The sequence below is a fragment of the Monodon monoceros genome, unplaced genomic scaffold (assembly GCF_005190385.1).
Source record: "Monodon monoceros isolate NGI ecotype Baffin Bay Population unplaced genomic scaffold, NGI_Narwhal_1 Super_Scaffold_22, whole genome shotgun sequence".
Lineage (NCBI taxonomy): Eukaryota > Metazoa > Chordata > Mammalia > Artiodactyla > Monodontidae > Monodon > Monodon monoceros.
The window spans coordinates 34,194,338-34,208,569 of NW_021703779.1; the positions used below are offsets into that span (position 1 = coordinate 34,194,338).

General features: G+C 45.9%; 1 protein-coding gene across 1 annotated transcript in view; it reads left to right on the forward strand.

The window, feature by feature from the left end:
* The window catches only part of TSPAN7 (tetraspanin 7), a 138,184-nt gene that overhangs the window by 102,728 nt on the left and 21,224 nt on the right, over nucleotides 1-14,232 (forward strand). Inside the window, exons 2-3 of the mRNA XM_029240958.1 lie at nucleotides 9,775-9,963; nucleotides 13,740-13,814. Coding sequence (XP_029096791.1) covers nucleotides 9,775-9,963; nucleotides 13,740-13,814 — 264 coding nt within the window. The remainder of the gene's footprint in view (nucleotides 1-9,774; nucleotides 9,964-13,739; nucleotides 13,815-14,232) is intronic.

A 14,232-nucleotide genomic window follows, 5' to 3' on the forward strand; every position in this document is an offset into this window, starting at 1 on the left:
TAGTCGGCCCCTGTTAGGGAGGCTAAGGCTTGGGGCTCCGGCCACTCATCCACCTTTGTGTGTGTGAAGTGGTCCAGTGGCTTTTAAATATGAGTGAGCTCAACTTGGGGGTTCCACGGAAGAGGCGTGCCATAGAGGAAATCCCCCAAACATTGAGCTTCTCTCACTTTAGCCACTACAGCCGATCCTGATTTCTAAGTACATAAATCTCCTTGTAAGTGGCTTTGCTGGCCCCAGTTCCTAATAGGCGTTCACCTTTATGCCGTCTATTTAAATATCTGGGTCATCAGTGAAACCAGAGGTGTGAACTACATCCAGACAGTCTTAACCTCTGGTTTGCTCACTTCTTCGTTTTACACACTCCTGGAGACCAGGAGTCAGAGTAAGACGCTTTCTACCAGTGTAAATCAAAACCTAAGCCCTGTTTCAAACATTTTCAAGGAGAACTCAACAATACTTACAAATGAAAAGCAATGCCAAGAGGCTCAGGAAAAGCTGCCCTTAAAATTTCTCCCTGATATAATATAGAATGTTTCTCAATGTGCCAATAAACATGGAGGGATTTTTTTTTTTTTAATTCTGGGGCCTTTCTTTAGGGATTTGTTTAAGAGGGAGGAGACCTAAAGTCCAGAATCTTTTAGAATAATATCCAGGAAATGTGAAACTAATTCAGGGCTGCCCATTCTCTCTCATTTCCTAGTGGGATAGTCAGAGGCCCTGATAACATGTTTGGAAATTTCCTGTGACCCTTTGTTGAATAATGGAATTAAGTATAAGGTGGAACCGCTTAGGCTGCATTTGAAGGGGTTGAGTTTTTCAAGTGGTCTGTCACTTTGATAAAGTGGTCTGTATTATGATTTTAGCAGCTGCGCAGCCCTGATTTTCTGTGATAGGCCTGTTTCAGATGTCTCTACAGTGTTCAGACCCAGTTTTTAATTCAGAAAGTACTGTCACCATATTGATCCATTTCCATCACTTCCTGGGCCTCTAGGACATTAGAGATGATTTGGTCTCCAGCCAGCCAGCTGCACGAGCCACTCCCCAGCTCGACTCCCCCAGGCTGAGCACAAAGCCCGGCCAGCACAGGCCCCTGGTAAAAGCTATTGACCAGTGTGGTCTGCACCCTAGCTAACAGTTGGGCTTGATCTTGGCCCCTCTGAGGACCTCTGGGCAACTCAAAGAAACATGTAAAACTTTAGCTGGGAAGGACTCCTGTAGACATCACTGGGGTCAGTCCAGTCATTTCACAGATGAAGAACTAAGGCAACATGACTGGTTCAAGATGGTGGAGGCATATTTAAGACATCTGGGAGAAGGAAGCGTTGTTTGCTGGACCGACAACATTCCTGCAGCCATTCCCTATGGAATGATAGCTGCTTCACTACGCAAGTGAAGGAAGAGCCTTTGATGAGTCCGCAGCCAGAGCTGGAATTCCTGACTTTTCATGTTGCTGTTCAAATCCCTTTTCATATTTCACAAGCATCTCTGATCTGTAAGACAATCTACACTTCAGACCCTGGCTATATGGTCACTGATAAAATCCAAATAGAACCTGGCATTTGTGACATATCACACCAGGCTCATGACCTAGCTCCTGGAACTTGAATTCTATGAATTGGCTATAGGATGAAATGATATTTAAACACAAAATCTCAGCAGGCTTTACTGGGTACATAAATAAAGAGTGCCATGTCTGCTCATGGGCGCACCTGGGGTCAGGGAACTGTGCTGGTGTTTTGTTTCCCTTTGTTTTCTCTTTAGAGGAGAAAAAAGTATCTTTCTTCCATGTCTTCCACTTCTTCTATTAGCTGCTACCTTTACAGACGTGTCCACTCTGTTTTGTGTCTCCTCACTGTCCCCGTCTTCCAGCATTGTCCTCCCGCATTGTAGTGCCCACCTGCCTCAAGCTATAGCCCTCATCCTTCCCACTGTTCTCCACTTCCACTTCCTGAGACACGGTCCTCCCTTGCTGTCACTTCTGGCCTCAGCCCTCGCCTGCAGCTCAGACTTGCTCCCGAACTCCAGTCCCACATCCACAACTGCCTTCTGCACCTGTTACCTCTGTGGCTTTTTCTTGCCTCAAACACAACAGAAAACAGAACCTGGACCAGATGGTCTTTGGGTTTCCTGTTGGTTCTCAAACTCAGTTTCAAGAAGTCAGCATTTAAGAGCATCTCAATACTCTCTCTTCCTCTTCTCAACTTCCCTAAATCTTTTTAATGATACCACTAACCTCCCCACCATGGAATGTGTGTCCTCTTCTGCACATATACGCATGCACCCACGCACATATAGACATAAAAATGACAGAGCAAAGGGGTTGGATTGGCTAACATACTTGCCTGGAAAGAAACAGCGCAAAGCATATGTCTTACTGCTCTTAAGATGACAGTGTCATCTTCATATAAAAAGTAAAGCTTGTTGATATGCCAGTGAACTTATGTATTTTTAGATGTCTGGGTACAAGTACAATGCATGACCCCCTTTCTCTTTCCCAGCAACCACTTGTCACCTTGGAAAGCTGGCAGAACGGTGGTCTCGAGTCCAGAAATGAGCTGACTGTCCTATTCCCACTGCTGACAGTTTGTCAGTCACAGGGAGGACCTAATAAACTTCCCGGTGCTTATTTGCCCAATGGCACATCTATAAATATATTTCAGAGGGAATAAGCATGTCAAGTTTGAAATTCAGATTTGTTCTATCAGAATGTCATTGCTGGAGGAAGCACTAGAAATCAGGTTTTTCCACCTCCTGATCTTCCTGAAGGGGGAACTGAAGCCCAGAAAGGTTAGGTGATCTGCCCAAAGTCACACAGCTTATTAATGACAAAACTACAACTGAAACGCTGGTATTCTAGCCCCCAGCCCAGAGCTCTTCCATTCACCTGCCTTTTAAATATGCTGAATCCCTTTCTGCCACTCATCTGGAGTGAGTTCTCAAACCCACTGAAAAACCCCAATAAATCCTGGTTCTTAGTCTATTTTAAAACATTAAGCATTTACACAAACAATTCATAATAAAATCGTAAGTTGTAACTATGACAGATTCACACTGTTACCTCTTCAAGTTTAAAGAGAAGACCATGAGATTATGGAAGCTGCTGATTTCTCTACCTTCTGGTTGCTTTATCCATCTCTCTAAAATCAGGTCAGAACACTGCAAAGACTGGCCCTCCCCTGCCGTCACCTCAGCACACACGCTCCTGTAAGATACGAGCTGAAAGCATAGTCTGTCGGCTACTTTTCCTCTTAAAATCTAACTTCCAAGGGCCTGTATTTTAATTATCGATGATGTGTATAGAGTTTCTGTGTCAGGCATTTTTCCCCTGAGTTATAGAATCATCTGGAATGGGGGAAGAACATTTCTCAATATCTCAGTGTAGTCGCTGAGAGCGAATTAACCTGTAAACCTCTAGGATAATTGAATTGTAGTTTTCACCTAAAATGGCTGTCTAGCTGAGATTCCTGCCTACAGTTTTTTCTGCATGTTCCTTTCAGCTGGTTTTAGATCCTGTGTTTTCTATCCCATATAACTTCTTAGGGAAGAGTGCATCTTCTAGATAGCTTGTGCTTCTATAATTCGATTTTCTGTAATCTTTGTTTTCCCTTAGTTTCATAATACATGGCTCATGAGCCCCACTTTCTACATGAACGTCTGCACATTATCCTAATGATGCCACAGATTCCTATTTAGTATATTATGTAGTTAAAGAAAAAAAATATATGTGGGCTTTATTCTGTCAGACCCAAACCTGGCACAGCCTTTCATGGGCACAAGAGGAGCGGCTACAGTTTAATCAGAAGGTCTGTGGTCTGAGTGCAGAAGGTCTGTGGTCTGAGTGCACTCCCACATTTTCTTGTGGGCTCAAGAAAATGCCTCTGGGGAATGGATAAAGAAGATGCGGTACATATATACAATGGAATATTACTGAGCTATAAAAAGGAATGAAATAATGCCATTTGCAGCAACATGGATGGACCTAGAGATTGTCATACTGAGTGAAGTCAGAGAGAGAAAGACAAATATATGATATCACTTACATGTGGAATCTTAAAAAAGGCTACAGAGTCAGTGGTTTATCCTACAATCAGATAAGCTGCTGTTTATTAACACATTTTCAAGTCTTTAGACTAAGAGATTGGTTCAAGATGGAGTAGAAGGACGTGGTCTCACTGCCTCTTGCGAGAGCACCGGAACCACAACCAACTGCTGAACAGTCATCGAAAGGAAGACACTGGAACTCACCAAAAAAGATAACCCACACCCAAAGACAAAGGAGAAGCCACAATGAGATGGTAGCAGGGGTGCAATCACAATAAAATCAAATCCCATAACCTGTGGGTGGGTGACTCACAAACTGGAGAACACTTATACCACAGAAGTGCACCCACTGGAGTGAAGGTTCTGAGATCCACGTCAGGGTTCCCAACCTGGGGGTCTGGCAATGGGAGGAGGAATTCCCAGAGAATCAGACTTTGAAGGCTAGCGGGATTTGATGCAGGACTTCGACAGGACTTGGGGAAACAGAGACTCCACTCTTGGAGGGCACACACAAAGTAGTGCGTGCATCGGGACCCAGGGGAAGGAGCAGTGACCCCATATATCTCGAGCTGTGTTGCAAGCATGCAGAAAATGTCAAGCCACCATGAGATGCTGGGAGTTAAAGAGACCAAGAGACTTAGCCTGGCTGCTGCCGGTGGGCGCCAGGCCAGCCCTCCTGGCTTGTGGTTGAGGCGGGAGCCTGTAAGGTGGCAGGGCCTTCACCAGGCCGCTTGCGTGGTTTACCTACGGGCTCTGATCTGTCCCCTCCTTGGCCACACTATTGGCTGCTTGCTAATTGGTTCTTCTGAGAAGGAAGCAAAACTTCCATGAGAAAGCCAAAATCGGTGACACACTGCTTGATTTCGGAATTTGAGGTCTCTGAAGATCTGAGACGCAAAATTGCTTTGGCGAGCTCTGAACCCACTCAGAAGAGAGAGGTGAAGAGAACCTGTCCTTTACTTTGCACTCTGTGGGTACTCATCGAGGCACATGTAGGGGTGAGTGTTGCTGTGTGTGTTAACAGGAACCAAGAAAAAAAAATCCTGCAGACCACAATGACTTTTGCCTTTGGCTTGTCTTTGTATGTTTCTTATCCTTGGTGAGAAGCATTATTATAGCGGGAAAATGTGAATAAGTACTTGTTTATCGTGTTTTGTGGCGCTTCAGCCCTTTGCTTGTAGTTTTTTTCCTCCAACTGCCTGGCAATTTCTTCCAAGACTCACCCCGAGTCCACCACCAGTACCACCACGAAATATGGCTTTCCTCACTTCAGGGTGCACTGCGGCCCAAGCTTTTCCTCCATTGTCTGTTTATTTTCTTCTCCTTTCTCCTTAGCCCTGTTATTTCCCCCAGATTATGATGCCTGCTCAGATGGGCATTCTACCATTTCCTCAGAGATGTCCAGAGGGTGTATAGCAGGTGGATGGCTAACGTGAAACTTCTCCCCCTTTAACTCTACAATCAGATGCTGGTTCATTCATGCGGCAAACATGTACTGGGCGTTGACTGTACACAAAGGCCAGAGCTCCTGCTTTCGAGGGGCTCACAGTCCTGGACGTGCATGGGAGGGGGATGGGGTGGAGCATGATGATGGCATATTTCCAAGTAAGTTCTGTTTAAGGAGGCTGGGGGGAGGGCGTCCAGGGTACCCTAAGAGTTTAGGATGCAGACAGGTAGTGATAGGAAGGGTAAGGGTTCTCTAGGTCAGAGGATCATCACGAGCAAAGGTTGAGAAGCAGTCAAGTACAGGAAGTGCACCGAGGACGACTCCGTTTTCCTGGAAGTACACAGAGTTGACAAAGACTAGTGAGGAAGATGAGGCTAAAGACGTGGGTCTGGGCTGTGCAGAAGGACTTGCCTCTGGAGTTCAGGCTTCCAAACACAGAGCTGGCCCATCAGGAATGTTTGAGTAGAAGAGCAACATTGGAGAAGGACTTTCCTCTCTGGCTGGTTTTTAGATTCCTGGCACACAGGTGCTGGAAGAGGCTGGTCTATCCCAGTCTCTACCTCATTCAGAGGAGGAGTTCCTTAGAGGATGTCTGAGTTGGTCAAGGTCAAAACATTGGGTGGCTTTTTCCCCAAGCAATATGGTGCCCACAATGTTGTGTTTGTTTGCACCCACTGGCAATCTTTAAGAGGCACCCTTGGAGGTCTGCAAAAATAGTCTTTTTGCAAAAAAAAAAAAAAGAATATGTGTAATTTACATTATATGAACGTTCCAACAAGTTGATATCATAGGCTTTGTACTTTCCATGAGGAGAGGTTTTATACACAAAGCAATGACTGCATTTGCATAAATTATTTTTTGAAAGAAAAGGAATAAAAACGTTAATATTGTTTGCCTTAAAAGCAGGATTTGTGTTAACTTTGACATACTGCATATAATCTTTGTTAGGGTAGTAAGCGAACTCCATGAAATCACTGGTGACAGAAATATAATATCGGACTCTTACACTTGGTGAGTAATAGACACTTTCATTAAAGCCATTGTGTTCCCAGGGAGATCAGCTAGGTGCTTTGTGACCACCTAGAGGGGTGGGATAGGGAGGGTGGGAGGGAGGGAGACGCAAGAGGGAAGAGATATGGGAACATACGTATGTGTATAACTGATTCACTTTGTTATAAAGCAGAAACGAACACACCATCGTAAAGCAATTATACTCCAATAAAGATGTAAAAAAAAAAAAAGCCATTGTGTTCCAATAATGACCGACACTAGTAGAGTATAGAATGCAGCTACTCAGTGTATGTCTGAAAGGTTACTGAATCTTTGGGGGCAATCATACGAAATCGCAAGTGTCTGGATGAGACATATTCGGCCTAAACAATGAGTAGTTTAACTGAATTTTTTGGTTTTGTTCAGTATACTTACATTGTAATATTTACACCTTTAGGCAGTTAATGCCAGAGAGGGAAGTAGGGGAGAAAGATTCTCTTTGGTTTCATGTTAAGTTACCTCTCAGTATTTACCTGATGGAGAAGTTTTGTTAGTATTTGGCATGTGAAAGACCCTGTTTTATAGAATAGAGGTCTAAGACCCAGAGGAATGAAATGTATTTGTCAATGAATATTAAGCCTTTACTCTGTGCCCGGCACTGTGCTAAAGCGTTGAGTAATCAAAGATAGCTCAAGCGCTGTCCTTTCTACCTAATGTTCACTGCATTCTTACCCCTAATGAGTAGAGAGTTGAATCTTAAATTTCGATTTTAGTGGAGGAAAAGCATTTTGTTTCCATTTGGAGGAGTATGGCAGAGGTGTTCAAGGAACGTACTTTCTTTAGCAACCACCAGGTGTCAGTACAGGACTTGGAACTCTTGGCAACAAACGCATTCTTGGCTTTCCTAACTCACTAAGGCCGTGCCCATTTTGACTTTTCAAAGGCGGTAGACCTCCACTGGGCCACTTTCTCCCAAATATTAGTGTCAAACACTTTCTCCTCAAGACTGCATCACTTTCCTTCACCTTTGCCTTATAAAAGTAGCACAAGTTCCTCGACCTTTTTCTACTTTAAAGCTTTTAATTCTGTCCTTCATGGTGATGGTTCTACAAAGTAGGGAGGCTATCGGGATGGGGGTAGGGGAGTTTCACGAAGCTCTTGTTGCTTCCACTGATCCCATCCCCCAAACCGGTGGAGCCCGCTCTCGGCTGATATGGGGAAAGGTGGAGGGTCTGTTCTTTTTCCTGCACAGAGAAACAATCTGATGGTGGAGCCTGATGGCTCCAAACCGCAGAAGGAATTGTACGGAGAGAAGCTCCTAGGCATCTCCACTGACCCAGCCATTTGCTTCCTCTTGCAGTGGTATGTGTTCACGTACGGACATTAAGGAACGGTGTGTTTGCTGACTGACAGGGGAAACCTTGGAGAGGCGGGTATTGATTTGTGTCATACAGGTTTTCACCAGTTTCTCATCCTGCCTCCTCACTTTTTTTTTGTTTACATATATATAAATAATTTTCTTACATTCTCTTCCATTATTGGTTATTACAAGATAATTGAATGTAGTTCCCTGTGTTATACAGTAGGTCCTTGTTGTTTATTTTATATATAGTGGTATGTATCTGTTAATCCCAAACTCCTAATTTATCCCCCATTTTCCCCTTTGGTATCATAAGTTTGCTTTCTATATCTGTCAGTCTGTTTCTGTTCTGTAAATAAGTTCATTTGTATCATCTTTAGACTCCACATATAAGTGATATCATATGGTATTTGTCTTCCTCTGTCTGACTCACTTCACTCGGTATGATCATCTCCAGGTCCATCCATGTGGCTGCAAATGGCATTATTTCGTTCTTTTTATGGCTGAGTAATATTCCGTGGTGTACATATAACCACATCTTTATCCTTTCTTCTGTCAGTCTTTTTTATTTGCCTCCTCACTTGAATGGGCAGGCTGCACAGGGAGCTGAGGCATTTGGTGTGGGGCATCGGGGGATAGGGTGGGAGAAACTGGGGAAGGGCTTCCTTGGACATCCAAGCGTTTTTCGAGCCTCATAAGATGTCAGAAGTGGTGGCAGCTGGAGGGATGTCAGTTCGAATGAGCTGCTCAGCTGTTGGTAAACTGAGGGAGAGACGGGCTGGGGAGCTAGAGACACAAAGTCAGCCGCTGGCTTCAGCAGCTAAGGCTCCTGGGGTGTGTGGCCTGCAGGGGATGGAGAGCCAGGCATGGCACGCAGCCCCAAGTCTATGCCCTGAAGTAAGGGCCCGAGTGACGCAAGGCTCTATGGTGCAGACACACTGTGGGGATTTCCTTCGGGCCAATCAGCGCGACTTGACAAATTGTAGTACAGCTAATTCCAGGCACTATTCAGATTCTGTTGTTTTATAGTGAATAAAATATTGTAAGTAAGGCAGCACATCAATAGGGATTCAAATATAGTTTCAGTATTTTGCTTTCGTAGAGATTTTCGTCATGACAGTTAAAGAAGATCACCTTGTTCTTGAGAACATCACGTAGGATGTCTTTAAAATATTCCATACACACACATGCCATTGAAGAGGGCGGCTGACATTCTTACTGGAGTCACGCCCAGCTCTGCGTTGAGCAGCAGCTCCCAGACCAGATCTGGGAAGGCTCTCAGACCTGTATTAGGATTGACTGATTGATTGATTGAATTAATTTATTAGTTTATTTATTTATGGCTGCGTTGGGTCTTTGTTGCTGCGCGCAGGCTTTCTCTAGTTGCCGCGAATGGGGGCTACTCTTCGTTGCGGTGTGCGGGCTTCTCACTGTGGTGGCTTCTCTTGTTGTGGCGCACGGGCTCTAGGCGTGCGGGCTTCAGTAGTTGTGGCACGCAAGCTCAGTAGTTGTGGCGCACGGGCTTAGTTGCTTCGCAGCATGTGGGATCTTCCCGGACCAGGGCTCGAACCCGTGTCCCCTGCATTGGTAGGAGGATTCTTAACCACTGCGCCACCAGGCAAGTCCCTAGGGTGTACTTTTTCAGCAGCTTTTTTCTTTTAAAGTTATTTAGTGTTGGCTTGACTTACAGTTGATATGGTACCTGCATATGGGATTGTGTAAGGGACAGATCTAGTTGTCCAAAATCAAAGTGTCTTTACTGTGTGGTGGCTTTAGATCATGGGCTCTGGCCTCTCCCACTGCTTCAGGAAATCCTACAGCAAGTGCCTGCTTGCTCCCGGAAACTGGAGTCTTCAGATTCCAGCCACATTGCTCTGTGTTAATTCTCACCTCTCAGCAGCAGTCTCACACTTCTCACTCCTGCTTTTCTTTTCAGATCACTGGGGTGATCCTGCTGGCCGTTGGAGTCTGGGGCAAACTCACTCTGGGCACCTATATTTCCCTTATTGCCGAGAACTCCACAAATGCTCCTTATGTGCTCATCGGAACTGGCACCACTATTGTCGTGTTTGGCCTGTTTGGATGCTTTGCCACATGCCGTGGTAGCCCATGGATGCTGAAACTGGTGAGTAGGTCACAATATAATACTTCTTTCTGATTCTGTTTTGCAAAAATATAAATCACGTGAAAGCAAAGTGGCCCTTCTTGAAGCCACAGACGAGTCCTTAATAGTCATTGACTCTAATTTTAGTGCAGGCTTTTACCTAACCCACCCTTTAATCCCCTAGAGGGAGAAACAACCCCAGATACAGCCTGACACACAAAAAAATCCCGTCCTGGTCCCTCAAGGTAGATGATGACAAAGCAGTGGCCAGCGGTTCTAATAAGCCATTTATAGCCTTGTGGCAAGATGCCCTGTTCCAGTTTTGAATTCTGTCTTAGAAATCTCTTCAAGCATGTGATGTGCAGCCTTGGTGGGTGAGGCAGCACCCCGAACACGAGCAGCCTTTCATTTCCAAGTTCCCAGTGGAGAAATACTTTTCTGCCTCCTTGAGCTGGGCTGTGCTGGGATGCGCGGGCACGCTGTCCTCTACGCCTGCACAGCCTGGCTCCGTGCAGTGGGAGTTGAGCTAAGCCAGAGCTTCCCCACTCAACAGACACAGCAGTGATGTTTCCCAAAGGGTAAGGATAGGCTGTTGAAAGGCTGCTGCTGCAAGTCTTAACTTTCTGGTAGACCAGTTGCCTAATTCTCTAGTCTCTTGCCTGTGCTTTTCATTAGTAAGAGTTTATGTGGAAGGCTTTCCCAGATAAAAGGCAGCAAGCGCCTCTCCTCAAAAGAAAATTTTGTTTAAAAGGATTTCTTTCTCTGAAAGGGGAGAGTAGAGATTCCCTCGGTGCTGGGTGGCCCGTCCTTTCTTGTTTAGCCCTAGATTGCAGTAACCCATGACACCGTCTAGTGACAGATACGGGTGTGAGGGTGATTCACTCCAAAGGAAGCACCTTCCAAATGGGCACTGGTCAGTCTCTTTGTTGGCAACCTGATGGAGGTCGTGCTTGATTTGGCCATTTTCTGTCCTGAAGACCGTGTGGGAAGCTGATAGCCTGGCCACAGCTAATCCTTCCAGGTTGGTGGAAAAGCCGTAGTGAGACCATATGGAGGCACTTCTGCTGCTGTCACCTCCATTAGCACTGTGAGTCTACCTTCTAGTACCTCTTATAGGCGCTAGTGTTTCCTTTTGGTCTAGTGTTGTAGTTTTCAACTTTGATCTGTGCCTGAGTCACCTGGGCTTTTTAAAAACACCTCTGCCAGAGGCCAACCGCCAGCCAGTGGAACCAGAAGCTGTGACGGTCAGGATCTGGCTCCACATTTTCTGAAAGCTCTCCAGGGGTGCTATTGCACGGCCGGTGCTGAGACCCTCTTCAGTACAGTGAGTAGCAAGGGAGGAATTAACTCCAGAGGCATGGAAAACAAACTGCTAAAAAGCCATCTGTCCAAACAAGAAGGGAGGAGACCTGGAGACCTGACTGACCCTGATGCTAAGTGGCTTAAGTCTTGAGGGGCAAGGATGTAACCTCTTTGGGCCTCTGTCCCCATTTATGAAAGAACAGTATTGGATTAACCCACCAAGGTTTCTTCCGGCCCAAAGACTATGACTGAAGCGGGCAGGAGTGGGCGTGCAACAATGGAGCAGTCATCTCTGGCTTCTTCTGAAGGTCTCATTCCATGCTGCCATTTTCTCCTGACGCTTGTGAGCTTACTAGCAAGTGACCCTTTTGGCGAGTAGAGAAGTTTGGGGGGCTTGGTGTTGGTTTTGGTCTTCTAAAAGCTATCATTTAGTTCCTTTCACCCGCTCGATGTTGTCCTGTGTGCATGCTCTATTATTTTATTTATTCCTCACCACCGCCATAAAATTCAGGTTGTGTTTTCGTGTTACGCGATAAAGACTTGGAGGTGAAACACCTTGTCCAGGTTCACACAACTAATGTGCAGAGAGCTGGGACGGGAAACCAGATAGGTGTCTTTCGAAAGCCAGGACTGTTTCTACTCCAGTATTTTCATTTGGAGAAAACTCGAGCCCTGCCACCTGGATTTAATACAGGCTCTCCCCAGCAGGCCTTCTGAAGGAGGAGCAGCTCTCCTCTGGAAGCTTCCAGAAGCAGAGAACCTCCTAGGGACGTGAAACTGCTGATCTAGCTGAACAGAGCAGAAGTCACTTGATTAGCTGTCCATCTAAAGTTTTACAGTCCTCATTTAACCTCATTAATTGCAAAACAATTGAAAATAACTCTTTTCACGCTATGGAGGCCCAGAACCGCGGCCCCTTTCCTAAGAGCTACACGGCAGAGTCAAAAGTTCTTTCTCCCACCTGCGTGCTGATGGTGGAGTCTAGGCCTGGGGTGAGAGTCTCCCTAGAGTAAATTGTGCTTCTAATTGCATTTTGTACCAAGCTGAGAGAGAGAAGTCGTGTACGTGGAGCCTTCTATTCATAACTGTGCGTTTGATACTTTAGTGTTTTCAGCGTGCTTTCAGCGTGCGGAGAGACTTTTATTAATATTTTGAACGAAACCAGCATTTTAAGGCAGTATTTCCTCCTTTGAATATATGTGCCCCTGGCTGAGAAAAATAATTTATGATCCCATGCACACATATATACTTTACAAGACATACGTACACTTTACAAGTAAGCAGTATGGCCACGTGCAGTGTACTCAAATTCTAGGGCATCACCAAAGGCCACTCCCAACATTCAGGAGCGTTGTATTTCATTTTGAGATGAGAAGAAGCAGATTCTAAGACATATGCCTCGTAGGAGAGGAATCAATTCTCTTTCCTTTTATCTGCTTTTCAGTCACAAAAATGGAAACCCTTAATGTCTCAGAAGTACCATATAACATCCCTGAACTTAGGCACTTGCACGCACGCGCACACACACCCACACACTTGGAAAGTACAGGAAGCATGAAATGTGTAAGAAGCACTGGGGGTTTTAGATGCTTGCGAACATTGTGGGTCAGCAGCGGAGCTGATTTGCTTTTCAAAAGGCTATCAACTCCGCAGGCAGAACAAGAGAGGTAAGCGACCCACTGCTGCGGGTGCCGCCGCATTCAGGCCGTAGTGAGGAAGGGTATCACGTGGGCCTGTGCACATCTGGGCCGCTCTGTCAGAATGGGAGGGATACAACTCCAAAGGAAGGGGGTTTGAAGCCACTTCATAGGAGATGTGCTTAAGGAAACAGGAGGGCTTGCCCGAACTGAGAGAAGCAGCCGGTCCCTCCATGGCTGTATTCACACAGACGAAGGGCCGTGGCATGGAAGAGAGGTCACACTGGTTCTGGCGTCTCCTGAAAGCAGATCCAACACCAGTAAGTGGAATTTACAAGTAGGCAGACTGTGGCCAAGCGGAAGGAGCCTTTCTGGCAATCGGAACAGTTTAAAATGTGAATGAGCTGCAAGGGTTGGGCGGGAGGGAGTGGTCTCAGCTTGCAGACGCCAGGCGACCCTGGTGAGGAAAGTGGTCTAAAGGACTCACAGAAAGGGTGGAACTGTGTCCTGTGCCCTCCAGAGTACTTTCTACCTCGAGGAGCCTAACATTAAGAATAGTGGATACTTAGTTGTAAAAAGCCCTTCCAGATTTCTCTTGGTTGAGCTGACAGGCATGATGCCGGTCCCTGGATGCGCTGTCCTCAGCCCGTGTGCCCCCAAATGCTTATGCACATTAAACAGACACACGCTTATGTGGAGGCTCGCATGGGAACATCTGGAGAAGAGGATTTTTCCACTTTTCCTTCTAGGGAATATGACAACTTGTCTAATTCCCCCTGACAAGAAAGGACCTAGCCCAAAGAAGCACTGTTCTCCCCCCGCCATATCTGACTGTGTCCTTGTCCACTTGCTTTGCAGTATGCCATGTTTCTGTCTCTGGTGTTCCTGGCTGAACTCGTGGCTGGCATTTCTGGGTTTGTGTTTCGTCACGAGGTGAGTACACACCAAGTGGAGAACTCAGTTCAAGGGTCTTTGGGAGGAGGATTTTTGAAACGTCTTGGAATGTGTAAAGGATGCAGAGAAGCTAGCTGGCGTCTCCAGTGGTATTTGCTAGTTTCCAAATGCCATGTACTATGAACTGAAATGCCCAGAAAATTCTACAGGTGGGGATTTCGCCAAACTTGAAACCTTAGTTGTTGACCCTCACTCTATTTCTTTATATAGCTGTCGCATGAAAAGGATTCTCCGCCTTGTTGGATTTTTTGAAAATCACTTTATTTTTGGCTGCGTTGGGTCTTCGTTGCTACGCACGGGCTTTCTCTAGTTGCGGCGAGCGGGGGCTACTCTTTCGTTGCGGTGCGCGGGCTTCTCATTGCGGTGGCTTCTCCTGTTGCGGAGCACGGGCTCTAGG